The sequence below is a fragment of the Thermobia domestica genome, chromosome 4 (assembly GCF_964235325.1).
Source record: "Thermobia domestica chromosome 4, izTheDome1.hap1.1, whole genome shotgun sequence".
Taxonomy (NCBI): Eukaryota; Metazoa; Arthropoda; class Insecta; order Zygentoma; family Lepismatidae; genus Thermobia; species Thermobia domestica.
In genome coordinates, this window is record NC_137457.1 from 174,514,427 (window position 1) to 174,542,302 (window position 27,876).

Below are 27,876 nucleotides of genomic sequence, written 5' to 3' on the forward strand. Positions count from 1 at the left end.
CAGAGCACAGCGCCTGCATGCGGTAGCAGGTCGCGAACAATACTGTGCCCATTTTCAATGGACATAGCCATAACATCCCCTGCCACCTCTGATGATAGGGCTACTGTCAAAGCATAGAGATTCTAAGTCCGCAGCCAAAAAACAACCGTCGCTGTGTTGCCAAGTTTCGTCTATCCTACGAAAGCGCAAACCACAGCCTCCTTCACTCGCAAACACGGCTGTGGCGGAACAAATACAAACATTACAAATGATAAAAGAAAAAGAAAGAAAGAAAAAAGTTTCTGTTAATGTATTAGTACTGATTTAATAATTGCAGTTCTATTTAGATCATGAATGGCAGGGCACGTGACCGGGTGCCCCTTAAACAGATCCGCCGCTGTTAGAATGAAGGTCCCTAAAAGCGAACCTAGGACCTCTCGAGGGCACATAGCAAATGTTTAGTTACAAGGTTAATTGGGTAGCCACGGTTGACTAGAATGTACAAGATTGTGAGACAAATGTTAAGCTTACCCTATGAAACTGAAAAGCACGGTGTTGAAGTAAGTTTACGAGAACTCTCTCTGCCTTTCTTCTTCCCTTAGCCGTAGCTGGTAGTTGTCGCACAAGACATATTAGAGCCTCAATACTGTTGTTCCACCATGTAATGTAAAACATTACGAATTAGAACATGTTTCAGTCTCTCAAACTACAACGGTAACGACTAGCTACTCGTAAAATTTTTAATAGGTTAAACGAAAACATTTTAAAAATCTCTAAAAACGTAAAACAAAATGGTTTGATACGAAACCAAATGAATCATTTCAATCTAAACAGAACAAATTCAGTCAATCGTACAATAAATGCTCAAAGCTCCAGAAGTTCCCCTTGTCTCTAGCTGTTAACTAGAATTCACTTTCCCCTTATATTTTTAAATATTTTTTTTGTCTATAAAGTTATATTTTTTTTTATCTAATTCAGATATATTACATGTAAAATGGATTTTCATTACTTTTCGTATTTTTTTTTTTTAACTGATAATTGTGAAAATCTGAGACCGAAAGAAAATTTAAGAAGATAAGCTCACTGAAATTTTGGACATTCTGAGCTTAAATATTTTTGGTGGGGGAATTGAAACAAAAAATTTAACTTGGAGAGATACAAGTCCTATGTGTGTCCTCTTACTGGTAACAATTTGCAGAGTTTGCTAAGTGTAAAGGAGTGAATTTGTGAAACAATTACAAATTATGAGTGCTGTAAGTGCGCTGAGTAAAGGTTATACTTAAAAACTGAATGGTTTCTGTCTACAGTATGATATACACAGTTACATAAAATGTTAAGAAAAGATTTTAGGACATGCATTGGAATGTAATAATGAATTTGCATAAATTGATTTGAACAATACATGTCAGTTGCTTGAGTATCCCAGGGCACCATGAAATAATTAAAATACCATGATGCTATGTGGTCTCAGTTAATGTTATATTATTTAATATGGTTCTTCCCGGGTTTTGTTGTGGTTTGAAAACAAATATGTATTGTAGGAGATAAGTTTTATAGTGTGATTATTTTAAATGTTAAAAGATATGCAAAATGTTCATTATCTACACTTATCGCAGGGTCATTCTAACAGTGTGTGTGTGCGAGGCGGGGGGGGGGGGAATATGAAATATCTCGGTCCATAGACACGCCTCAACATAATCGGTAAAACCAAAATATTCAGGAGGAAATATGGTGGAACTTTCAGAGACATGTGTGTATTTGCTGCGACAGACCACAGTCACAGTACATGTTCAGTATTTGGTTTAAATCATTGAAGCTACTTTATTGTAATCACGTTCTTTGTACTATTAACTTCACGAAGAATGAAAGAAAAGCTACAAAATAAAGTTATAAATCATAAAGGGCGTGAAATGAGTACAATGGTTCAAGAATTACAGATTTTTTTAGCGTGCAACGAAATCGAAAAAAAAAAAAAAAAAAAAACACCAGCAGTAGTCGACATATTTTACCCTCAATCTCTTGTAACGAACCAATGTAATCTTAACTACAAAAAGTAATGAGTATTAAACACGTTAGAAACGCTTTTCTTTTGTTGGTTTGTCTATGTTTATAAATCCAAGCACACTATTTTTTTTTAATATTTTATATATACTAAATAGATGGCACCTGTCTCTCGAATATACATAAAAATCTGCAAAACGTCTTAAGTAGCCTCTAAAATTGGCGTCATGGAGAAACCATTTAGTAAGGATAATCAAAGGAGAATACTCTACCTTTTATTCACGTTTTAACTCGCAAAACATATAATAGCAATTCTGAATTGGGGAATGCTTGAAAAATAAACATTAATATGATCTAGAAAATGCATAATGGTTCGTCAAGTTATGTTACAATGTTGTTATATATGTAAAGCAAATGCCCCATCACTGACACACAGTCAGATGCAGTTACAAATTCCGCATAAAACTGAAGTTAAATTTAGTTTTTTGAAGCCTTTATGCAACTTTCGCTCAGGCAGGTTAGATGATAACGTGACAAATTAGTGGAATGAAGAGTGGGAGGAAACGGGAGAACTCTGAATAACCTACGCAGATGGTGTTTGTCCACCACAAGTCCCACATGGCATGAATAGAGATCGATCCTACGACCTCACGAACCAGAGGTGAGCGCTCAACCAATTGAGCCACCGCGGTTCAAAATTCAGTATCGAGTGTAGGATGTCAATATTAATTCCACTACAAACACAGAAATAACCTATGCATCATAAGGGAATAAAAGATGAAAATACCAAAATAAAGCCCGGAAAGTACAGCGTCACAAAAATTTAAAAACATTTACAAATCTACAATTTACCTGGTTCTTCTTTCGTATTTCCAAAGCATGACTCATCTTAACTGTCGTTGAAGTAAGAAGCTACTACCTCCAATATTCTATTCTGCACACCTGGATATTTTCCAACGAAATTATTGCCTTTACCAGGGAACATTACTTCAAATTCCGGACATATCTGTGAAGGAAAAAATAGTTTTAGTAGAAGAAACGGACAAAAAAGTTATGGTAAATCCATGTCAAGTGGTTCAATGTCTGTTGCTTATCTTTGTATATAATTAAATATTATCGTTTACCCATCTACATTATTCAAAATTTGTTTTACAGTCCATATTTATTTTCCAAATAACGGAACATTTGCTATTGATACCCATGTTGGTTGATTAAGATCTGTTCCGTCAAATAGATTTTATAAACTTTCGCTTAACAGCTCCATTTTTCTTAAGATGAAAGTAACAAATACACAACATACCACTTATTGGTAAAATGGTTAAGGATAAGAAAATATATTTACAGATATGGTAACATTGACTCTACAAATGGAACTATGTAAAACTGTAAACCGGGCGGCCGTGGTTCAGTGACAGAGCTTTGGCTTAGCACCCGAGAAGTCCTGGATTCAATCCCATCAGTCGACCATCCTAAGATTTTTCTAGCATTTTTCCTCAGTCACACTAGGCAAATACCGGGAAGTCACATTCAATATGAGCCCTGCTTAACACCTTCTTGATTCCTCCCCCCCCCCCCTAAAGCCAGCATGAAACAGATTCCTAAAACCCATAAAAAATAAATTTAAAAAAAGCCAATTGGAAGGGCTTCGAAATGCTAGACACTGGATGTTGAGCGTTTTCGCTCTTATTCATTGATGTTAGTTGGTTACAAGCTCATATAAAGTATGTTTACTATAATTCGCAGCGAAATGAAATCTCTTCACATGTCAAATTATGAAATGCTAGAGCAGTCCTTCATTCGCATAAAAAAATGTATTTTCTTTGTTCACTAGGTATAGTAAAGGAATGGAAAAAAAATCAGTTACAGCTGTTCATTCAATACCTCTACATTACCTCAATTAGAGATACATCTTAATAATTATTTAGGTTCTTCAACAGAATTTCGATTTTTTTTTTAAACAGCGAATGGTATATGTAAGACTTGCTGTCAACATGATTTTTTTTTAAATGGTGCTCATACTTCAGGAGATACAGGGTGCTAAAACATGAGATTCTGCAAAACACTGTTGAGCGCTGTGAAAAATAAAGCAGGGTGTCAACTGAATTTCGAAAAATAGAGTTGAGTTGATTTTGAGTTTAACGTCCCGTTCAGCAGCGAGGCTATATGAGACGTGGACCTACTGATTAACGTGGAATCAAAACCACATGAGCTCCCGCCGTGAATTGAACCCGGGTCTCCCACGCCAAAGGCGCGTACGCTAACCGCTTAGCTTTCGAAAAATAGAATCCTTGACTTCCCCTTGAACCTGACAAAAAATAAGGACCATTCTTGAGCATATTACATGGCTTGCACTGGTCCAAGAATCTTCAATCTAACATTATAAGAAGGTAAAAAAAAAAAAAAAAAAAAAAAATGTCGAAAATTGTTTTGTGGAGATTTACCATTTTCTCAAGTGATCATGGAAGTTGCTCTTTCCAACGGCGAAGTAACTTAAAATTCTTAAATGGGAAATAGAACCCCCTCCCCTTTTTAAAAGCATATCGTTGAATTATAATATTTTAAAAGAAACACGGCGCTAACGGGAGGTTCATCTGTTGAACCGTGCACACAGAAACTCTTAGCCGACAGTTCATGATTATGCAGGCTCGGTTTCTCATCGTGCTATGTGATTTTGTGTCTTATACAGACATTGCTATTTAACCATGCTATTTTCACCTCATTATTGTTTGAAGGGAGATTACTCATGGAGGTGCTTTATTCAGAATGATTTATTTCTAAGTCTGACTGTAAATAAATTCTTAATAGCTCAACGTACAGATCTCCCATTAGCGTCAGAGAGTTTATTTTTAAGAATAAAGGTGGTGAAAAATTTGTTAGGCACTCAGTGTCTAAAATAATCCCCCTATCAATATGGGCCGGTTGAATCAAAGCTGAAACAGTTTTATGGTTTTAACAGAAATAAATAAAGCTATTACATTTATATTTTAACAATTGAAAGCAGGCTCCAAGCTCACATTTAAATGAAATAAAGTGAAGGAACTAATTCTATGAGAATGAAGCATTCTTTCGTTATAAGTAAAAGTCAAATCATTGACTGTGGCTTGCAGACACCCTCTAAAGTTTTACTTATGTCATAAAGCAATTTAGATGATCCAATAATTCAAAAACATTTTAAATACAGACATTTGAAAGCATATTTCAAGTTACACGTTAAGTCTTTAGAGAAAAAAGAACTCTGTGACACGAAGCCCTGAACGGCTTATCTCGAATTCTGTAGGACCCATTTTTTCTTTATTCAATACTTGTGAAAGTAAGGAAAAACACAGACAGCTGATGACAAATGCAGTTATATTGGCAATTCTGTAACGAATAGCCTATATCAATTCAGGCAGGCAAAGAAAACATATTAACTTTGTAGTCTCAGATGTTTCTAAATTTAACATATATCAAAATTTAGGACAAATTAAGAAACATTTTTGTTTTGACCAACCTCTCCAAAAGATCTGGCCCGAGCTACAGGACGACCAATATGGCACCTCGAGTGCAATTTCTCACGTGCGAATTCAGGCAAATTTTTAAAATGCTGATATCTCTGGAGCAGTTAAAGATATTCATTTGAAAATTAATAATGTTTTACTTACTGAAATCATACCCTGCGTTTCGAAAAATTTGTCCAGGTTCTCACGTTTCAGCCTTTTTATTTTTTAAAACAGTTTTGTTCATAAAAAGGCAATGCTTTTTTGTTTTCTGTTGATCTGTACTATATAATACTAGCTAGGTACAATGAAAAGGAGAACTTCCACTTTTGAGTATAACAGGTTTTATTAACAAATGAAAATTTTGCTATACATTAAACCAACTTCTATTATCATATTCCCAAATAGTAGTCTCATGAAATCAAAATCTAGCCATATTTAACATGGCATTTTAAATTTGCATAAAGGACGGTAACAGACTTTCGAATGTATTGAAACTTCCAAAATATGTGTGCAAGTTCCGAAACATATTGCAGGTTCCAAACCATACCACTTCTGTACACTCTGTGTAGGATACGCCATCACAAAGCCTCTTCCCATGACCAGTAGCACTGTATATCCACTCCATTGGAAATTCTAGTTTGAAGAGTTTTGTCAGTTTTGATTTAATATACACACTAGCTTCACAGTGCTTTCTTGATGCAAATAGCTTACGACTTGACTGACCATGATTTCTTAACAGGACTAACACCAATCCAGGGAATGTAAATCTTTTGCTGCAGATACGAAATTTTCATCATCCACAACGTGGGAAGCTTTATGTTCAGTTGGTGTCATTGTTGATATTCTGTCAAAGCATGTAGAACACAGGAAACATCTTGACTTTAATATAGTCTTGAAATGAGCCCTGTTATTCCTAACCTGAAGATTTCTCTTATTCGGCTAGTCATATATACAGTATACTATTCTTTCATGCAAATAGTCAGCACACTTCACTCTCCTGTGGCTCCTGTCAGAAGACAATTCAAACTCAGTTCTTTCCACAGAGCACCAACGACTCAACAATTAGCAGATCCTCATAAATGCCTATAGGCCTAGGTACTATTTGACCACAAAGTTAATGAACTGCTCTCTGTCTACCTGATCACAACTTAACAGTGAAATCATGTGTTCTTCCTTTTATATGCTAGGTAGAGTTATCTGGATGATTCCAGAATGTGGTTACATTATGGAATTATGTGGAAGGATCCAGAATGTTTTAGAAGACCTTTCATGATTTGGAAAGTTCAAAGAAAGTCTAGAATATGCAGAATTAAAATACTATGTCAAATATGACTAGATTTTTATTGCATGACACCAGTGTTGGGTAAGTTACTTGTAAAAATGTAACGCGTTACAAGTTACTTTACTTTCTCTTGAAATGTAACGCGTTACTTGCCCCAAAAAGTAACTGTTACTTTACTTTGAAAGTAACGCGTTACTTTTAGGTCCGAAACTTTAAATATGTGAAAAAAATATTACTTCATTTTTTCCGTGCTACTATTACTACCACTACTACTACTACTATTACTACTACTACTACTACTACTACTACTACTACTATTATTATTATTATTATTATTATTATTATTATTATTATTATTATTATTATTATTATTATTATTATTATTATTATTATTATTATTAATTATAACAACACTGTATATAAACATGAAAGATAGACGGTTTGTATTTGAATACTAAAAAACTAGTTCATTGCCAACCTCGGTAGTCGTGAAGTCTAGGAGTCAAGGACATTGTTTACGAGCTTCTGAATTTGGGTTGAGGGTCTAGGTTGAGTATTCAGGCTCGAGCCAAACACTGTTAAAAGTTATAGGACACTGGCCAGATATCTTCAAAACTGCTCGGCCCGGGTTTAGAATTGTCAACGACTCGAGCAGCTCGGCTCACAGCTCATTCACTATCGACCCGAACCGCGAAGTGAGCCGAGCCAACAGCTCACGCAACCGACTCCGTTAAAGCCCTCGGCTCAGTTGAGCCAAACCGAGCAGATGGCTCATCCCTACCAAGCCAGCTCGAGCCGATGGTTCACCCCAAGCGAGCCGGCTCGAACCATCTTCTCAGTTGAGCCGAGCCCAACTGAGATTGTTATAAAAAATCTCTTGTGGTCTCTCTATCGAGACAAGATGCGACCAGTGTCCCCTCTCGTGAGCAACACTAAAGGTATTCCATATTACTGTTTAACTTACATTTCTCATGGCTTTCACTTTCCAGTGTAATCAGGCCATGATTTCAGGACGAGTTAAAACGAACGAGCCATTTTCAAACTCGACTGGACTCGAAACTCGACGCGAAAATCTGAATCGGCTCGGAACTTGACTCGAGAATTACCTTTGACTTGACTCGAAACTCGATTTGAATTCGAGTCGAGTCGAGATTTAGCTTGACTCTTGCTCATCCCTATGCGTTAGAAAACATGGTTACTTGTTATTATTCTGCTAAACTAATTATATAATAACAATGTTGTTATGTAAAATTAAAAATACAGAATATAGAGAAACATTACACTACAACTAATAAAATGAGAACACATGAACCGGGGTGAATCAAAACTTGCCAGTAACTCTTAAAATCGATACGTGCTTTTTAAAGGTAGTTTCAAACTCTATAATCAACGGGACTCTAGGATAAGCAGACTGATCTGAAAGAACTACAATATTACATACCATCAGCAAACTATTTTCTAGTAAAAAAGTAGGCCTGCTCATCAGAACACAGTTTTTTCATATTAACTCCTTACTGTATATCGTTAATTATGGCATCCTAGTTGTTGATAAATCTGTGCACCATCACCCTCAGCTTTTAGGAAAAAAGTATTCTTTCAGATGTTCGAACGGTAAAATATTTTCGTTCTCCATCTTTATAAAAACAACACCAATAAAAGTAAAACAGACTAGCGGTATCATTGCACTCCTAGTTCACTCACTGAATGTATTGATTTGGAACTGTCAAAATCCACGACCAAATCTTCAATCAGTACGCGTGATTACCCTAAGGCTATCCTCATCTTCCAAAAACAGCAAGTGGCACTACGAACTTATCTGTTTCTCTGTGTGTCAATGACTGTCGGTCACTAACATACGTACTTCATGCTCGATTGTTTCATTCTGAGAAATTCACTTACAGGAAAGAAACATTTGTTTCCGAAAAATAATATACATATATTATGGTTACTCATCCGAAATGTAACGCGAAAAAAGTAACGCAAACTAGGTACGTTACTTAAAAATTTGTAACGGGTTACCGTTACAGTTACTTTAGAAAAAATGTAACGCGTTACTAGGAAACGTTACTTAAAAAGTAACGCATTACAAGTAACGCGGTTTACTAATGTGCGAATATGGTAATAGAAATTGGTATGATGTGTGGTAAAATTTTCCATTGTTTAAAAACCTGTTAAATTCCGACGTGGAATCTCTCTTTCAAATGAAACCAAGAGGGAAAAATATCTTCAACCGTTCCAGGGATATAAGCATTTTAAAAATTTGTCGAAAATCGCATATGAGAAATGGCACTCGAGGTTTTGGCGGTATGTAGCTCGGGCTAGATTTTTTTTTTCCGAGAAAACATTAAAAACAAATCTTAATTTGTCCTGAATTTTAATATGTTTAATTCAATAACATCTGAGACTATGAAGGTACCCCTTTCCTACCTGAATTGATATGGACTATGCCATAATTGATTTTAACGACAGCGTTTCACCCACAGAAAGTTATTTTCTGTGCAATAACACACACACACACACACACACACACACCTGTTTGTCTACCCTACAAAAGGCGTATGCGAGCTGGGCCATAGGAAAACCGAGTATGCGCTGATACGCTCCCAAAAGTTGCGTCATCGATAAAGCTACATTTCCAGGGGCACAAGAATGCAGTATCTCGACCCTGACTGGGTACGTACAAGTGAGCACCCAAACCAACTGGGCATTTGCAAAACGAGTAAATGTAACAAACGAAGACACTAACAAACAAACAAAGATATTGTGTGTAAAATGTGTAAAATGCGAGTTCAGTGAGTAAATTTGAGCAATGCAATTAGAGCAATTGCTTTAAACACTAGTTAACTTTGTAACAAATGAAACACATGGATTAATGCTGTTGACTTTCTTGGGTCCTCCAATTTCCTTCCACATTTCCTTTGCACCAATTATTTCATAATCATTCACTCTCATTAATCACACGTCTATTATAAGCTATAGAGTATAACCAAGGGATGTAAAACTAGAAATTTCATTTCATTTCATTTTGAATGGAATAGCGCATTGATTCAATCCCCCGGGGAAGTTAGTTTGTGGTGGACAACATCGTTTCCATGGGTTTTCTCGGAGTACTCCCATTTCCTTCCACATTCTCATTCCACTAATTATTCCATCACCATTCACTTGCCTTAGTCATCGCCTCCCGTAACCTAACGGGCATAATCGTGGGACGTTAAACTGCAAGATTTCATTTCATTTTGAAATGGAATGGCGAGACTAAAGTAGGATTATATCTGTTTATGTGTTTGATGAAGGTTATTGTTTCTTTCTGCACCGAGGCTGTATGAGAGGGAGACCTATAGTTCAAGGTGGAATCCGAACCACTATAATAGTTCAGATTTTATAATTGCTTCCATGAGACAATGTGACCAAAGAGACACGTGCCAGCTACAAAGCAAGCGGGAGAACAATATTATATGCCTACAAAAAACACCGAAACAAGATACATTATTCATACTAGGTGGGAGACCCGGGTTTCCGGCGGGAGCTCATGTGATTCGGATTCCATCTTAATCATTGGGGCCGCGGTGGCTCAGTGGTAGAGCGTTCACCTCTGGTGCTTGGGGTCCCGGGTTCGATCCCAGCCCCCGCCAAGTGAACTTTGTGGTGGACAAACACCGTGTGCGTGGGTTTTCTCGGGGTTCCCCCACTTTCTTCTTTCCCCCATTTCACTCATTTCTCATTATCACCGTCTCCTTTAGCCTAACTGGCATAACCGTGGGACGTAAAACTCAAAGATTTCATTATTTTTCATTTTAATCAGTAGGTCCCGTCTCATATAGCCTCACTGCTGAAAGGGACGTTAAACACAAAATCAACTTAACTATTCGTACCATCGAATTTAATATTTTTGTTATAACCTCGAAAATGAAGTACTAAACGGTAAGAATACTGCAAAACAAGATATAATATAAAACAATAAAACGAAACAGGCAGTAAGTTTAAAATTGACAAGGGAGGGGTTTTAAAACGTTAAGACATTATCATGTTACTTGCATTAACACTTAGCAACAACACACAAATATACTATCATACTATTGAACTAATATACTATTAGTTCATATAATATCACTAATATACTATTGAACGTCGTAATCTTTCATCACTTAAAACTTCTGTTGCTCTGGAATATTATAATTTATTTTTCTAATCGAATCAATTTATCTATTTTAGTATTTTATCCGTAGTAACTATGAAACAAATCATAGCTTATTCTAATACGCAATGTTTTCAATTTTAATGCGAATGGTTAGCAATAATCTGTGCATTCACTTTTTTGACAACTTTTTTTATCCTTCTGTCATCACATATTTACAGTACTCTTACATATATATATATATATATATATATATATATATATATATATATATATATATATATATATATATTTTACTTCGGTCTCTCCATGAAATCCAGATATTTGCTCCCAAGGGATTCAACTGTTAATTTAATGAGAGAATGTCGAGACCATTGGAATCCAAAATTAGTGACCAACAAAACATGATCCCTGGCTTCTACATATGCACCATTGTTCTCTCGGTTTTCTGTCCTACCGGCTTGCTTCAAAGACTCACTGCCCTTACGAACTATTGCAAAACTCAAATGCTACTAAATGATTCATATAAGCATTATTTAACTACCTATGAGATTTCGTAGTTGACTTCCCAACTTCATGGAACAAAACCTAATTGGAACATCCTATTCATTAATAATAATTATTATTATAATATAGAGATGCAAGGCCTCGGAAAAAAACCGGCTTTTTTTTTTGAAAACAATCTGTTTTTTCTGCTTCGCTTTTTTGCTTGGGAAATTTTGGGCTTTTTTCAAAATTCTGCTTTAAATTGATAAAGCAGACTTTGTTTCGCTTCTCTATAACACAAAATAACATTTAATTAGTGGCTGATGCCGATAATAATATAAAACCTCGAAAATAAACCATGAATTTCAAAAAGATATTTCAAACAATTTTACTTCTCAACATATTTACATTATGAATTCCAAAGGATTAACCAATGTATATAATAAGAATTTTTTAAACCTCCTATATATAAAAGTAAGCAGGGTTGGGAAGAACCATGGTTATTTTTGAAAATGCCAAAAACCCGTTTTTGGGGGGGAAGTTTAAACTGAGCTTTTTTGGCTTAAATCAGGCTTTTTGGGTTTAGAAATTTTGCTTTATGTATTTATATTACATATTGACGGAAATAAGTTTGTTTCGCCTTGGTGTTATTATGCAACAACAGGGTTATGCTGGAAGAGGTCGCATACGCTTAAAGAAATCGAGTCACTAAATTTCTTAAATTGGGAAACTCCCGCCCTAGCCATCGGGAAAATCCCGTTATTACTCTAAATGTAAAACAATAATGGAAAAATCCTGTTATTGCTTTGCATGTAAAATTTAAAGGTCAACGTATCATAATCAATACGCTAAAACTGAGGTATTAAATAACAAATTTAGTACGTATATATCATTGAAAGTCCAATCCAAGCTAATGTTGGAAGCTACGTAGGCAATCGATAAATTATGCCAATTTCTATCAATATATTTAAGCAACCTTGGCTTCTTTATAAAATAACAGGCATTCAGGCATGCAGAAATATACAAATTGGTTTCGTTTCGTATGTTCAGGCTTAACATCCTTACGTAATACCGAGGTTATCAAGGAGAAAACTCGCTTAAAGTTACATCCGAACCGCTACTTTGTTTACGCATGAAAGAAGGATTGTGGTTCAACCGAGAATTAAACATGGGACACCTTGATTAAAAGGTAAAAAGGAAATAGAACTAATGCAGATTGTTTGATGTGTGGAAACATCACCATGAAGTTCACACGATTCGCATTTTTCGTTCTTTTTATTTTTTTGGTTTAAACCAGTTGTTTATTTAAGAAAAAGAAGAAAACAGCTGGTGTAAACCAGCCAACCCTAAAAGTAAATATTTCTTTTTAAAATATACACAAACAACTAGCAAAATTCTATGTAGTATTTTTACTTCAAAATATTCCATACCCTCTTTTTGGAACAAAATAAAATTAAAATAAAACATAAGAGAAATACTTAGATTTATATGATACACTTAAAGGCTGCACAGCTAGAGCTTTTGGTTCTGTATATTCTTGAAATGCTAGTTTTCTATAAGCACCATTACGGTTTACTCAGTCCTCAAGTTTTTTTGAATTTTTAACAAGAGTGATTCAACATATGAAGGGTGTGAGGCAAGAACATGGTAACTCACAATTTTACTATTTTAAGAAATTAGAGATTTTCTGCTGCACAATGCATTTTGAAAGTCGGAAAGCTGATTTTTCACATAATACTATACATGAAGGACTGAACGAAGCGGCATGCGTTGCTGTCTATCTGCTGCATAACTCAGCAATTGAAAATTGGTTGGTTACCATGTTCTTGGCTCACACCCTTCATATCATGACGGAACTCTCTGCACCCAACCACCACCAAAAAAAAGGACTATGGAATATATTTAAGTTAAGATAAATACAACTGCACAACAAACATGACCGAGTGGAGCTTTTGCGCTTCTATCGGGAAGTTCGGGATTCAACCCAGCATTCGAGCATTCTGACAAAGCTTTTCTTCATTCTATCTGTGAAGTAGAAATAGAAAGTGTACTGTGAGTTGGCCGTCTTCCTTGCGTTATTATTATTAATTACCAGCAGTGACTGTTTTGCGAAGGTTAGAGGGGTGTTCTTTCGGACTGATGCCTGTTCCCCAAAATTACGGAATGTCCAAAACAAAGGAAATATCTATTAGTTATGCCTTTACTCATAAACTTTAAGCTCCCGTCAAATAAAAATTACGAATGTTTAGAAAAACTAAACATTTGTAAGAAAATCCCCTCCCAAAATACTCTTCCAAATCCGCCACTGATTCTCAGTATAAAATGATCTTCAAGGTTGTATTCGGAAGATTATCGCTAAATATATCAACGAAACGAAATATTATGCCTGTACTCATAAACTTCAAGCTCCTTCCAAATAAAATTAGGACATTTTAGAAAACGAAACAATCAGAGAAACCCCTCCCAAAGTACTTTTCTACTGATTATTTGTATAAATTAGTTTTAAAGATTGTATCTGGAAAATTATTGCTAAATCGTTGCACAGCTACAGCATAACAGAAATGTGGAAGTACGGTTTGACGGATATATTGAAAAACGTACGCTTTGACGAATATAAAGAAAAACATAAGTTTAACTTTTGCGCTAGAAGCTAGAGTATTAAGCTCTTAGAAATGAAACACGGATGACAAACTAAAATGATTTAGAGAAGAAAAAATGTTGATAAATCAAAAGTTAAAATAAAGTCAAATAGCCTATAAAATTGCCCTCAAATACTACATTCTTCATGTTAGCTTTAATTCGTAAAACATGTGCTCCATCCATCTTGATGGTGAATTTCAGAGCGAAATATGGCATTTAGGTCATGGAATTCTTATCTAACTATAGAATATACTATAAGAAAGCTATTTAGATAGAAAAATCATGAAAATAAAAAAAAGCCAAAATTTCCAAAATTCTCGTTTTTTCCCAAAAAAGCCGGCTGTTTATGTGAAAAAAAACATAAATTCAAAAAAGCCGGCTTTTTGGCATCTCTAGTTGCTACTGTCGTTGCAACCATAACACCGATCTGAAAATAAGCTAGCAATTATTTATTTCAAACTAATTTACGGCTTTAAACTTGTTCCAGAGGCCTAGTGAAACGTGTGTCGCATGGATATTGCTCTCAATAGATATGCGTGCACCGGAATATATTCACTGAACCCTCAGATATTTACAAACCCTACTATCTCTCCGCAAACTTGATTCGTGTTGCAAGATGATACACTAGATCTACCTCTAAAGACCCACAATGTTCAACTTCATTAGGGGTTAAGGAAAATGGGGATACTTCTTGTTTATCGTCTGCAGCGAATCCTTGTTCTCCACATATGGCCGAGAAATCAGAATCTACTCGTCCATCAACTAGTAAAGAGCTCTCCATTAGTGAACAGTTATAATCATTGACGGAAAATCGCAAGAGACGTTTAGCGTCACGCACCAGAAGAACTGAGTAAAGCGCGATTCCATATAAGAGGCAAATTGAAAGAAAAAGTGATTTTAGCAAATGAAGTAGCAAAGTAAGGTCACAAGAAGCTAATGAACCACTACACAGACAACGAGAAAATATTAACAAGAAAACCCCACTAAATGTATAATTTATGGTGAAATGTTCAATGAATGCTGGGTGCAGTGTGAATCCTGCGATGGCTGGGTTCATGAAACTGCACCTCAATTGAGTCAACAGATATCCATTACACGCTACCACTGTTAGCTTCGTGGATAGGTTTTCTTATTGTTCCTTCTAGGTGTAGAATATGATGTTTTTCAAACATCTTACGTGTTCCTTAGTGCTCGCCAATATTCCAAATATGTGAAATTTAGCGATCTGTATTGCCATTTGTCTATTTCATTATTTTAGCATTTATGTTGATATGTTCAGTTTGTTAATAAAGTTCACATTCCATATTTCAGGCTTATTTCGGGGCAATTTTACTTCTTTTTACCAAGAGGCACTTCAATGTGTTAAAATGTCTGGGGCTACCTCCTTTCCCCTAAAAAGATGAACTAATATTCACATGTTTATATTTCCAGGTTTACTTTCGGAAAATTCTTAGCACTCTTAAGTTAGGTACTAATTTGTGCAAAACAAAAAGTTGGACACCAGTCAAGCCCCCTCCTGAAATTGGCGGAGGCAGTGCTCCCTTACACCACCCTTCCGCCTTGTTACGGCACTACGAGTTTTATGAATCCTGATGCAGGGACGACCATGTTTTCAATGATTTTGTATCCATTCAGCACAGGTTGCTAGTATAGAACAGATAATTAGGCCCAAATGAAGATCAATAATACAGTGAGAGCAGCTAGATTCACTTCTTCCACTCTTGAATAAAATTCACAAAACATGGTTACTTCCTTTTGCAGTATTGCTACATGATTTGCTATATCTATGCGATGTGCATTGTTAAATCAGTGTACAAAAGCACTTTTTCTCGCTACAAGTGAATGTCGCAAAAGACCAACCAAAGATACAAATATCTAACAGGACAAACTATATAAAATCAATAGATTTCGTTCCGAAACAATCACAGGAAAATATGGATGTTATCAATATGGTTGTTTAGCATGTGGAAAACATTTTAGATATCAATGTTCAGCTAGGAGCGCACAATGTAGGGATTGCAACGAATATAATCATTTTGCACACTATTGTCCAAAAGGTATACAAATAGGTACATAAGAAGAATCAATGAGTTGCCTGATGAAGATATTCAGAAGGAAGACAAGATCTTCATCCTTACTGAATTACAGAAGAATTAGATGACAGAAGCAAATACGAATGTAGAAGATGAACGAAATTTTAGTTCAGTGGAGATTTTATGTTAAGCTCCATTCAGGTAGCCAATACAGAGAAGAAAATATGTTCACTAGTAATTAATCGAATTTAATTGGTAAAACGAAATTCAGAGGTTAAACACGAGAATCTTGAACCAGAAAATCGATAACAGAGGAATCAGGTCTGTAGACACACCGACACACCGACAAACAGGTAGTAGAAATGGAATACCTTAGTATGAGTCAGGGAATATGTACAAGGTCAACAATAATAGAAGGAAAGAATACAGAAGTCCAAAACAAATATGGTAAACAGGTGAAAACAGAAAATAAAGTTACGAAAGAAAGAAACAGAAGAAAACAATACAGAAATGTAGATAGTAAAATAATAAGAATGTGTAAAAATAAAAGAGAAGGCGAAGATATAAAGGGATTAGTCAAGAAAAAAGATGTAGAGGATAAGTATAAAGAAATGATACAAAAAGATGATGGATGGAAGTCTGAAGAATTAAAGCAAACCGTTGAGACACAGGTGAAAAAGAGTCAGAGAGAAAAGGAATGCGTACAAGTTTACTTTTGGCGCACCACTAGAAACAATTGTTAAAACTTATAATTCTTTTACTAATTTCCTTCTTATTATCCCCTAAAAGGTTTCCCTTGGCGACATGAAAATGTCTCACTTGGCATAGATAAAATACAGGGATGAATAATTAAATATTATAGTGCAAAAACTCAAACCAACCTGCCTTAGGTGGCCATTAAAACACGAATGCTATCCACTCGGGTCAGGAAGAATAAAGCTGGTGGGTCCGTACGCTAGCGCGGGAGTGCGTCCGAAAGGAACAAGTCTGTCAGCAGTCGGGGATATGTGCGCAAGCCAAGATGAAAAGGAATGGGTTTTGTCAATGGTACGAATTTCAATAGCACTTGTAATTTTTTTTCCAGTAACGTTGCACTTGAACATATAAAATACAGGTTTTTTACATTGTGCAAAAATATGCTGCCAGTGGAAAATAACATCTAATAGTGCCATCTTTTATATACACTCACTTATTATATCCGGTGTAAATCACTTGTGATCATTTTATACTAGAACACTACACTTGTAAACCTATAATACAGAGTATTACTTTGTATTTCATTCTGTCGCCATTTGTTCCTTATAAACATGCCTATCCATACAAAGAATTGAATTTTACATGTAAATAGTTCAAAGTGTCGTGCGCCAAAGCTACACCTGCACATAAGAATGAGATACAGGTGAAGAAGGGGGTTAAGAGGGAAAGAAGCTGCAAAAAGGAGTGAAAAGGGAGAAATTTTTGTATGATGGTTATTAGTAGCGAAAAATACATTAATGAAGTGCCATCTGACAAAGTAGAAGAAGAGAAGAAAACGGAAAAAAAAGTTCTGATATAAAACAGTTGAATATTTGTTGTTTGTAGTTGAAAGATAAAGTGTTGAATGTTTGTTGATTTCGGCTCCTATTGCCTATTATTTCGTGTGCTTGAGGGAACTCAAACGATGTTTTCGAATATCGTAGCTTTTGATATGTTAATAGTATTGAGTGAAGTCGGGAGAATTATCGCGAGGCTGCGCGGCTATATGATCAACGGTTTCTGAATCGTGCTGGGCAGTCGAGGAAAGCGTTTCGTCTTGCACTTGGTGTGCAGAGGACTGGGCATGTCCCTTCTCAACACAAAAGACGTCAGCAGATCAGGCGCCGTGTTTAGGATAAACGGTCTCCCGGCATCCTTGCTGCAGTCCATGTGGTTCCCCAAATCTCGAAAACACGATTCGCCAGGGATGCTGCGATAAGCAACATGACGGCTTGGAGGATTCTGCTAAACAACGTGCTCCATTTTGACCATGTTCATCTGAATTAGGAACTCCGAGAACAAGATCTACATATCCGTCTAGTTTTGTCAGTGGATGAGTGCCAGAAAACCCATGTTTCCACCGGGACATTCTGTGGACGGATGTAGCAACCTTCAAGAGTAATGGAGATGTCAGCATACACAACGCACACTACTGGTCCAGTTTGAATCCTTTTTTTTGAAGTGTCTACGTGCACTACGAACAAAGAAAAATGCCTGTGCCGGTGGACTGATAGTAGCAATTCAACTTCAAATAACAGACGTAGATCCCAAACCGCAGAATTTAACGATAAGTGTTTCCCGTTAAAGTTGTTTCTATTTCAATAATACTTCCAAAGAAATCGAAATGGATACCAATTTCCATTTGAAATTTGGAGTTAACCACCGTGGATGTATCCCCGCTACGCCAATTGATATAGAAGCATCACCATTGATTCTTCACGTACGATTTGGTCATTCAGTTTTTTGTTATTTGAAGTGTCTGCGTGTACTACGAACAGAGGAAAATGACTGAGATGGCAATTGGTCTGAAGTGGCAATTCAACAAATAACATAAGTAGTTACCAAACCGTAGAATATGACGAAAAGTGTTTCCCGTAAAAGTTGTTTCTTTATCAGTAATACTTTCAAAGAAGTCGAAATTGATACCAGTTTCCATTAAAAATTTTGGAGTTAATCCCTTTGATGCATTCCCGCTACGCCACTGGATATGGGAGTATCACCATTTTATTCTTCAGATACGATTTAGTCATTCATTTTCTGTTTGAAGTGTCTCCGTGCACTATGAACAGAAAAATGAGTTTACCGGGTTGTCTGATAGTAGCAATACAACAAATAATAGACGTAGATCCGAAACCGTAGAATTTAACGAAAAGTGTTTCCCGTAAAAGTTAATTCTTTTTCAATATTACTTCTAAAAAATCGAAATTGATACCATTTTCCATTAAAAATTTTGGTGTTGACCCCCTTGGTGTATTCCCGCTACGCCGCTGGATATGGAAGTATCACCATTTGATTCTTGATGTACCATTTGGTCATTCATTTTTTGTTTCCAGCGTCTACGTGCACTAGAAGCTGAGAAATATGTCTAAGACTGGTGGTCTGATACACCCTCTTCCCCTCCCTACATTGGACCGTCAAACTAAAATGATAAAAGTCATCCCAGGTCCGAAGTTCATCCATGTTGAAAATTTGAATGAGATCGGTTTGGTGATTCCAAAGTTATGAGGTTTTACTAGTATATACCCGCTTCGCTGGGTGAAATGAAAATTTAAATGCAAAATTCCGTGTCTCATGTGTTCTGTACCCGTGAAATATGCTGTTTTCGTTTTTAATGGCATCGAATTAAACGGCATCGGAAAGATTATTGATCACCTCGGCGATCCCGAATACCACGTATTCGACGCTAATATTAATCATTTTCGATCATTTCATTATCTCCCAAGCTACGGGGCTGAGTTTGGTTTCAAACGGGATCGGAAGTGTCATTCTTCATCTCAGCGACCCTAAAAACTACGGATCAGACACTAGTGTCGGATAATTTTGAACATTTATATATATATATATATATATATCTCTCTCTCTCTCTCTCTCTCTCTCTCTCTCTCTCTCTCTCTCTATATATATATATATATATATATATATATATATATATATATATATATATATCCCCCTCCTCTTCTTTCATGTTGTGCGGCACGGCATTGGATGTGTTACCGGTCATCTCAGTGACCCAGGAAACTATGGATTCGACACTAATATGGGTTATTTTTTATTTCCCTCTCCCCCTCTCAGAAGACGCGCGGCTGAATTTGGAATTAACACCATACGAAGTGTCATTGTTCATCTCGGCGATCCCAGAAACTATAATTTCAACACTAATTTCGGATCATTATATCCCCCTCCCCCTTGTTGCGGCCTATGTCATCGGAAGTATCACTGTCCATCTGAGCGGCCCCAAAAATGTGGATTGAGCACTAATATCTGTCATTTTCGACCATTTTTAAACGTTTTACTCCCCCTCAACCAAGTTGAAGGTTTGAATCTGAATTTAAACGGGATCGAAAGTATCACTGCTCATCTAAGCGACCCAGAAAACTATAAATTCTACTGATAGTGGACATATTCGACCATTTTTAATATATCTCTTTCTCCCACTTCTTCAACTTGTGGAGCTGATTTTGGATTTAAACCGGATCAGAAATGTCTCTGTTCATCATAATGATCCCGAAAACTATGGATTAGACACTAATATTGGTCATTTTCAATCATTATTATATACAACTCCTCCTCCCCTCAACCGTGCTGCGGCACACGGCGTCAAAATTGTCACTGTTAATCTCAGCAAATCCTAAAACTATGGATTCGACACTAATATTAGCGATTTCCGATCATTTTTATTGTTTATTCCCCTCCCCTACGTTGCAACTTCCCCCTCCTCAACTATCAGGGCTGAACTTGGATTGTTACAGCATCAGAAGTGTCACTGTTTCTCTCATCGATCCCGAAAACTATGGATTCAACACTAATATTGGTCATTTTGATCATTTTTAAATTTCTCCTTCTTCTCCCTCCCCTACGTTGCATCGTCAAAGTGAGTATCCTTAATCCCTGCCCGAAAACTCATGTATGTGGAAAATTTGATTGAGATCGGTCGGATGGTTCAAGAGTGATAAAGTCACAAAGGCAGTCATTTTTATTTTTTACATATATCTCCCCTCCCTCTCCCCTATGGTGGCTCGTTATAGTGAAACGATAAAAAAACACCCAAGGTCTGACCCTGATACATGTTGAAAATTTGATCGAGATTGGTTGGGTGGTTCAAAAGTTATTAGTTTTTATTCATACGTTCCCCTCCTTTCCCTCTTCCCTAGGATCTACCGTTAAAGTGAAATTACAAAAATGTTTCCACATCCGAACCTTATGCATGTTGAAAATTTGATTTAGATTGGTCGGGTGGTTCAAGAGTGATGAAGTCACAAAGGCAGTCATTTTTATTTTTTTTTTACATATATCTCCCCCTTCCCCTCCTCTATACTTGCTCGTCATAGTGAAACGATAAAAAGCACCCAAGGCCCGACCCTCATACATGTTGAAAATTGGATTGAGATCGGTCGGATGGTTCAAGAGTGATAAAGTCACAAAGGCAGTCATTTTTATTTTTTACATATATCTCCCCCTCCCTCTCCCCTATGGTGGCTCGTCATAGTGAAACGATAAAAAGCACCCAAGGCCCGACCCTCATACATGTTGAAAATTTGATCGAGATTGGTTGTGTGGTTCAAAAGTTATTAGTTTTATTAATTTTTATTCATGTACCCCTCCCCACTTCCTTCCCTGGAATCTACCGTTAAAGTGAAATTACAAAAATATTTCCAGATCCAAATCTCATGTATGTTGAAACTCTGAATGAGATCGGTCGGATAGTTCAAGATTTATTAAATTACAAAAATAGTCACTTTCAGTCTTATATAAATTGATTTTTATATACCTCCCCCTCCTTCTCCTCCTATACGTTGCTCAGTCAATTTAAAATTATAGAAAAAATCCCAGGCCTAAACCTCATCTATGTTGAAAATTTGATCAAGATCGGTTGAGTGGTTCGGGAGTTATTAAGTTTTATTTATTTTTATACCCATTCTCCCTCCCCCCTCACTTTTACCATCCAAGTGAATAGCCTAAAACCAGCCCGGCCTTGAACCTCATCCATGTTACAGATTTGAACGAGATCGATCAAGCGGTTCAGGAGATTTAAAGTCATAAACATAGTGATTTTCAATTTTATATATATAGATATATTTTTATATACACACGTCTCCCTCCCCTCTCCCTCTCCTCAGCTCTAGTAAAAAAAGCATTTTAGGCATAGGGTTATTTTTACGTAATATTCATATCCGAGTTCTTACTGTGAAAAATTCCTTGCTATAGTTGCTATTTTTCTTTAGTTTCAACAAATACTTGATTGGCAACAATGGTGAACGCAGCCGTTGGGAGTTTGAATTGCTCTAGTTCCTGCTTGGAATACACACGTAGATGGCACTGCGTCGGAATACACACCGATCGAGAAACGAAATTTTTCAGTCTGAGCACACACTTTACACACACAAACCGGCTGTATCCGTATAAACGAGCGGAGTCAAAAGAACTCGCGGGGGGAACCCTATAATGGTCCTGCACGCGTTAAAAGTAAAAAACTTTTCGAGCAACCACTAAAAAATGCTCGCTTTGCAAAAATTGCTCAGAGTGCTGCTCTGTAGCCGATTGACCTACAAAGATTGGCGGGTTCACCAACGCACACACACACACACACACACACACACACACACACACACACACACACATACACACTTCCATCTCAGGTTGCGGACTAACCCACTTTAGTGAAATACTGTAAAATTCCGAGTGACCCATTCTTATGTTGCGATTGGTCTGTTTAAAAAGTCAGTAAATTTTTTTGGAACGCGTAAGAAAACGTTTCGATTTTTTTTAAACTTTTGTCCGTTTTCGATCACTGTAAAAACATCGCACGTAATTGAGACTTTGTGTTGAGCATTCCAAATCATCACTGAGGTAAAAGTCCATGCTTTTTGTAGATCATTAGAATTTATTGGATTTAGATTTCAAGTAAACTTAAAATTTGTGCTTTCGTAATCGTAATTTCCGCCTCAGATTATTTCGGTTTAAGAAAACGGAAGTGTAGGGGGAGGCTCATTTTACTGTTTCAGAGAGCCTTCTTGATCAAAATAATAAAAAAAAAACAGTCAAGAAAACTTTTATTCTTCATTTAATTAATGTGCTATCGCTTGGTGAAGGAAGTCACGTGAATTCGCCTTGCACTTCCAATCCGTATCAATTACAAAGTAAAATTTTCCCAATCATCTCCTTCCCTTGGATGCATAAACTTGCTTTGCCGACCTCCATTCAAGCTTGGGAACTCTCGAATGACAAGATCTGTCGCAACGTTGTCGGTCGCGTACGAACTATCCTATTACAATAATTGAGTTGATTTTAGTTTAGCGTCCCTTTCAGCAGCGAGGCTATATGAGACGTGGACCTACTGATTAACGTGGAATCCGAACCACATGAGCTCCCGTCGGGAATCGAACCCGATTCTCCCACCTATTACAAGAATTAAAACAAAATATATGCTAATTTTACCTTCTTCCAGACTTATCACTGTATACCGCGAGGGATAGTTCACTACTTATATATTAAAATTAAGTACGTAGCGCAACCTGAACTCTCGCGTTAGGTTTAAACTTAACACTTGTAGAAAAATCAAATAATTCAAACACCGGGAGTTTGCTTTTAAATGCTCATATTTAGCTATGAAACAAAATAGTTTATCTTACATGAAGTAAGTATCACATTAAACTTTGATATTAACTTACGTACGAACTAAAACACGAACAAATATTACATACGAGCACCACGAAGTGAAATCTGTACCATTCGCATTAAACACACAGTAAAATAAAGATTCACATATATAAAACTTGTATAGTACTCTTTTTCTCAATAGTTCCCTATCTGGCTAAATGATTATACAAATATATAATTATTCACATAAAAAAATTATACGTGCACGTGATGATCAATAGTGGCTGACTTTCGTTGTTTTTTTCTTTTATTATCGCTGCTATTATATGACGGTGAAGCTGGCGTACTAATCACAGATGAAAAAAAAAGAAATCACTTTATCTTATCGTACGATTTGCTCCTGTTGATAACGTTCTTGGGATAGTCCTAATATTAATTCCTTGTAACTTCCTCAAATATACGTTTTAAAACTACTTACAAATGCACTTCTCCTGGAGCGGGATTTTCCCTTTGCTATCGTCCTGTGATTATTGGATACTGATGACACAGAGGCAACGTCTCTGAGAGTAAAACCTTCCTGGCTGAGATTTCAATTAGTATCGGGCATGAGGCTAAATATGTTAAATTCTTCTACTTTACTTTTCAAACGCAAAACTTCTCACTAACTCATGATTATATAGAAACGCCGGTCCTCACGCCTTAGATGTTTGGTCTCCTCTTCGCTTGCTGACGCCCGATTGCTTGGCGCACTTTCTGGTCACCACAATGCACGTGATGAGCAAGTATGCACTAGACATAACACTGTTCCTTATTGGCTGATAATTGAAAAATTGTCCAATCACGACTGGACTTAGAAATAACTGGAGATATGGCATGATACAGCACCTTCTCGAAGGTTCTAGACAACTACGCAGAAAGAAATGCCAACATCTTCGAGAAAAACGACTATTGTTCTCCACACACACACATTCACAAGAGAAGTCAGTTTTTGGCGTCGAAAAGATGTCATGTAATGTAAAAGAAGTCGCATAGTTGAAAACTGATAAATTTATCACTAAAAATTGATTATAAGTTCAATAAAATATGCGCATTAATTTTTCTTGCTTCGAGAGTCGATGGCAAATGTTAACTACACACATCATCAAACCATTGCACTTTTATTGTTCCCAGTGTTGCTAACTGTGGCATCAAAGTTAACGAAACTTCGCTAACTTTAAAAGGCTGCAGTTAATTCATGAAGCATTGGTCGAGAATTGTATTTGGTGTGTTTCTTATTCATAGGAATGTGAACCACCTGACAAAATTTCAGAATTTTAAAAGATGGTGTTTTCAAGAAAACGGCGCCCTAAAATGGCGATTTTTGAAAATTTTACAATTTCTCGATTTTATTTATTTATTTATTTATTTATTTATTTATTTTTTGACAAAACGGTTGCACACCGAATCAATACAAATTCGTTTTCGGAAAGCGCGTAGCTAGGTCTTACCAACCGCGAAATCAGAATTTTAAAATTCGAAGCAGAAGTGCTCGAAAAAAATCGCAAACTTCGACTTTTCAGATAAATTGACCTTCATTTGTTAATATATGTACAAAAAGCTACACAGGCGCAAACCAAAGTATAGTAAAATATAGTTTATATATATCCCTATGTACATACCACAACAAGAGTTATAACTCTACCTGTCTCCATAGCCGGATGGTGAGGCTCCGAAGTTGAACATTTGCCATGTCTTCTACAATTCATAAATTGTACTCCCCGTATTTGGTGGCCCATTACTTGGCGGGAATTTTTTTTTCGAATAAACAATAAATATGGATCTCTTAAGAACATGTCCAGGTGCAAAAAAAGTTTCAACAATATCTGAGATTGTGATGGTACATGCTCTGCCTGAATTGAGATGGAAGGAACCTATAACCTTATATTCCTATTTAATTAACAGTATAAAATTAACATAGCATAGATTCACCAATTACGATAATTTATAACTCCAAGTGTGAATATCTATATGACAAATAATATAATAATATTACAAGGACTTCGAAAGCATACTTGAAAAAAATGAGTTTTAGAACACTCGGTTAACAAGAGTTTAGCAAGTCTTAATTTTCTCTGAAATCAGACTCAATCTCTCCTAACAGAATTCCAGGCAGAATTTTTAATTTCGTTCACAAGTTTGAACTGGTTCCATCATCCTGTATTTCCCATATACAAAAAGCTACATCATTATTATAACATAGTCAATAAATTGTTTCAAAACTATAACAGTATTTAGGTGGATATTTTGATCATTCTCACTGTGTACAAGCACTGTTCGTCTACATTAGATTCCCAACGTGAAACGAAATTAGAACTTACAACTTCACGTGTGGAGATTAACTATTCTTTCATAACCTTTCACAATCTCCTCTTGTCTGCGATATTGACTTGCGCTTAACTGTTAGAATATTTTTCAACGTTTCTTCTTTCTGTTTTTCAATTTTCGAGTGAATAATAGTGAGCTTTAAGAAGTATACAGTTGTTCATTCGGTATGAACATTCATTGATATTACCGTTTGTGATTTATCGTATTAGAGAAACATTGCTCATACTGATATAATGTGAATATTGGATGCTATAAACATTCGCTATTTTGAATTCATTTTCTTCATTAATTCATAGATTTTTTATTGTCCGTACAACGTATGAATTAAGCAAACATATAAACTATGACAAAATATAAATGTGTAAAAAACTTTAACCTATCATGACGCTTGCAATAATTACTTGGTTCTAGTTAACTGAAAAATTAAGGGTTAGAGCAAGTGTGTTTTAATTTTTCATACTTCCTTCAGGAATTGTATCAATTATCCAATTTTTATTGTATTTAACAGTCATATTCATGTAACTAATATTTGCTGTTGTCAGTTCACAATATTATATTATGTCATACCTACATCAAGTATGCTGTGATATAAAACTATGAATAGGGTATTAGTTAACACAACTCATTAACAATAAGAAGACGAAAGTAATGCATAATATTCGATAACATAGATATACATAATTACTGTTTTGTTTTTCAATATTATATTTCATTAATAATATATATTCATAATGCTGCTACTATTGACATTTACATTCGGATAGCCTCAAATCTAAGTAGCTCATAAAATACTAAATAAAAAGGCCACCCTGAAAACACAGCAAGCATTGTAAACAGTGTGAATAGTCGGTATAATTCCGATGCTCTCCCTATGAAGTACTTAAGCAACCCATTACAATTATTACTACACAACAACAAAATCATATGCAATATCTTGAAGATACCGGGTGTGTTACCAGAACTTAAGATGTTCTCTCTCTAAAAGTTAGTATTAGTTTGGTGTGTAAATTCTTCATTCCATTAAGCTCGCCCAAACGACTGGCATCTTCCGAACTACCGAATAGGACATTTGTTTAATGGATTTTTTTTTGTGATCTAGAAAAATATTCATGCGTACTTCTTCTTGGACACAATAAGAATAATGTATTTCCCTGTTTCTGGAGATAAACCTTACCGGTCCACTACGAAAAGCAGAGGGTTGTAGTTCAAATGTCTATAATAACAGCATGGCCTGAGAATGATGCACATGATGTAAAATGTTTATATACGTAAATTTGTATATAAATTTGGTTGCAACGTTGTAATTACGATAGCCATCTACCAGCTGACCTCTAGGAATTGAGAGATATATGTTTCTGTATGGTCAATAGTTCCTACTTCTGAATGGAGATTTTATGATGCAAACTTAATTATAATAAAACACAAAAAAGAGAGAAATTGTGTTATTGTTTTCGGAATTAATTACTGTACCGATTAATCTTTATCTTTAATTTCATAATTTCTAACCTTATTAGTACTTTCTGCTCTGTCCTGTAAATTTAGGATAGGTGTTTAGAGATTAAAACAAATTACAACATTCTCACAGATATACCAGTGAGATGATATAAATAAGTAAGGTGATCATCATTGCATAATGTAACAGAAAGCTAATGTTAAGTCCCAAACAAAGAATCTGAATGGTTTCATAAACTTTAGTGAGATAATGTTGCAGAATTGAATTTTAACTATAATGACTAATTGAATAATATCAAATTAAATATAAGATGTATTACATAGCATATACGTATGCTACCTGATTGTCTCATCAGTAAATTCTTACGGGGTACTGTTGATGCAAACAAGTTTTGAAATTCATTTTATGAAGTAATGTCAAGCCACTTCTGAGTACTGTAAAGTACTTTAAGTGTATGTATGTGCATAAGTAATAACGAAGTCTAATCTCACATACAAATAATTTATATATAATGAGGTAAATTTACCTTACAACTCATTGTAAGGAATACACGAAAATAAAAGAATTAAATATAATAGCTAGTTTAACTAGCACTTTGATAGTAGCGCCTTTTTGGAATTGCTCGATAATTTATTGATGACCTGGTTATACATCCTTTAAAATTTCTGAATATTCTTGAAAGTGAGGTGTTA

The 27,876-nt window shown here is 35.8% G+C and overlaps 1 protein-coding gene across 2 annotated transcripts in view; it reads right to left on the minus strand.

The window, feature by feature from the left end:
• LOC145683401 (uncharacterized) overlaps positions 1-24,083 on the minus strand; it is a 25,381-nt gene extending 1,298 nt beyond the window's left edge. Inside the window, exons 1-3 of one of the 2 annotated variants that reach the window (XM_081754736.1) lie at positions 23,846-24,083; positions 2,833-2,986; positions 511-625 (exon numbers count right to left, since the gene is read on the minus strand). In XM_081754736.1, coding sequence (XP_081610862.1) covers positions 511-625; positions 2,833-2,861 — 144 coding nt within the window. In that variant the 5' untranslated portion in view covers positions 2,862-2,986; positions 23,846-24,083. The remainder of the gene's footprint in view (positions 1-510; positions 626-2,832; positions 2,987-23,845) is intronic. The other variant, XM_081754737.1, reaches the window with a different exon arrangement.
• Positions 24,084-27,876: the final 3,793 nt, after the last annotated feature.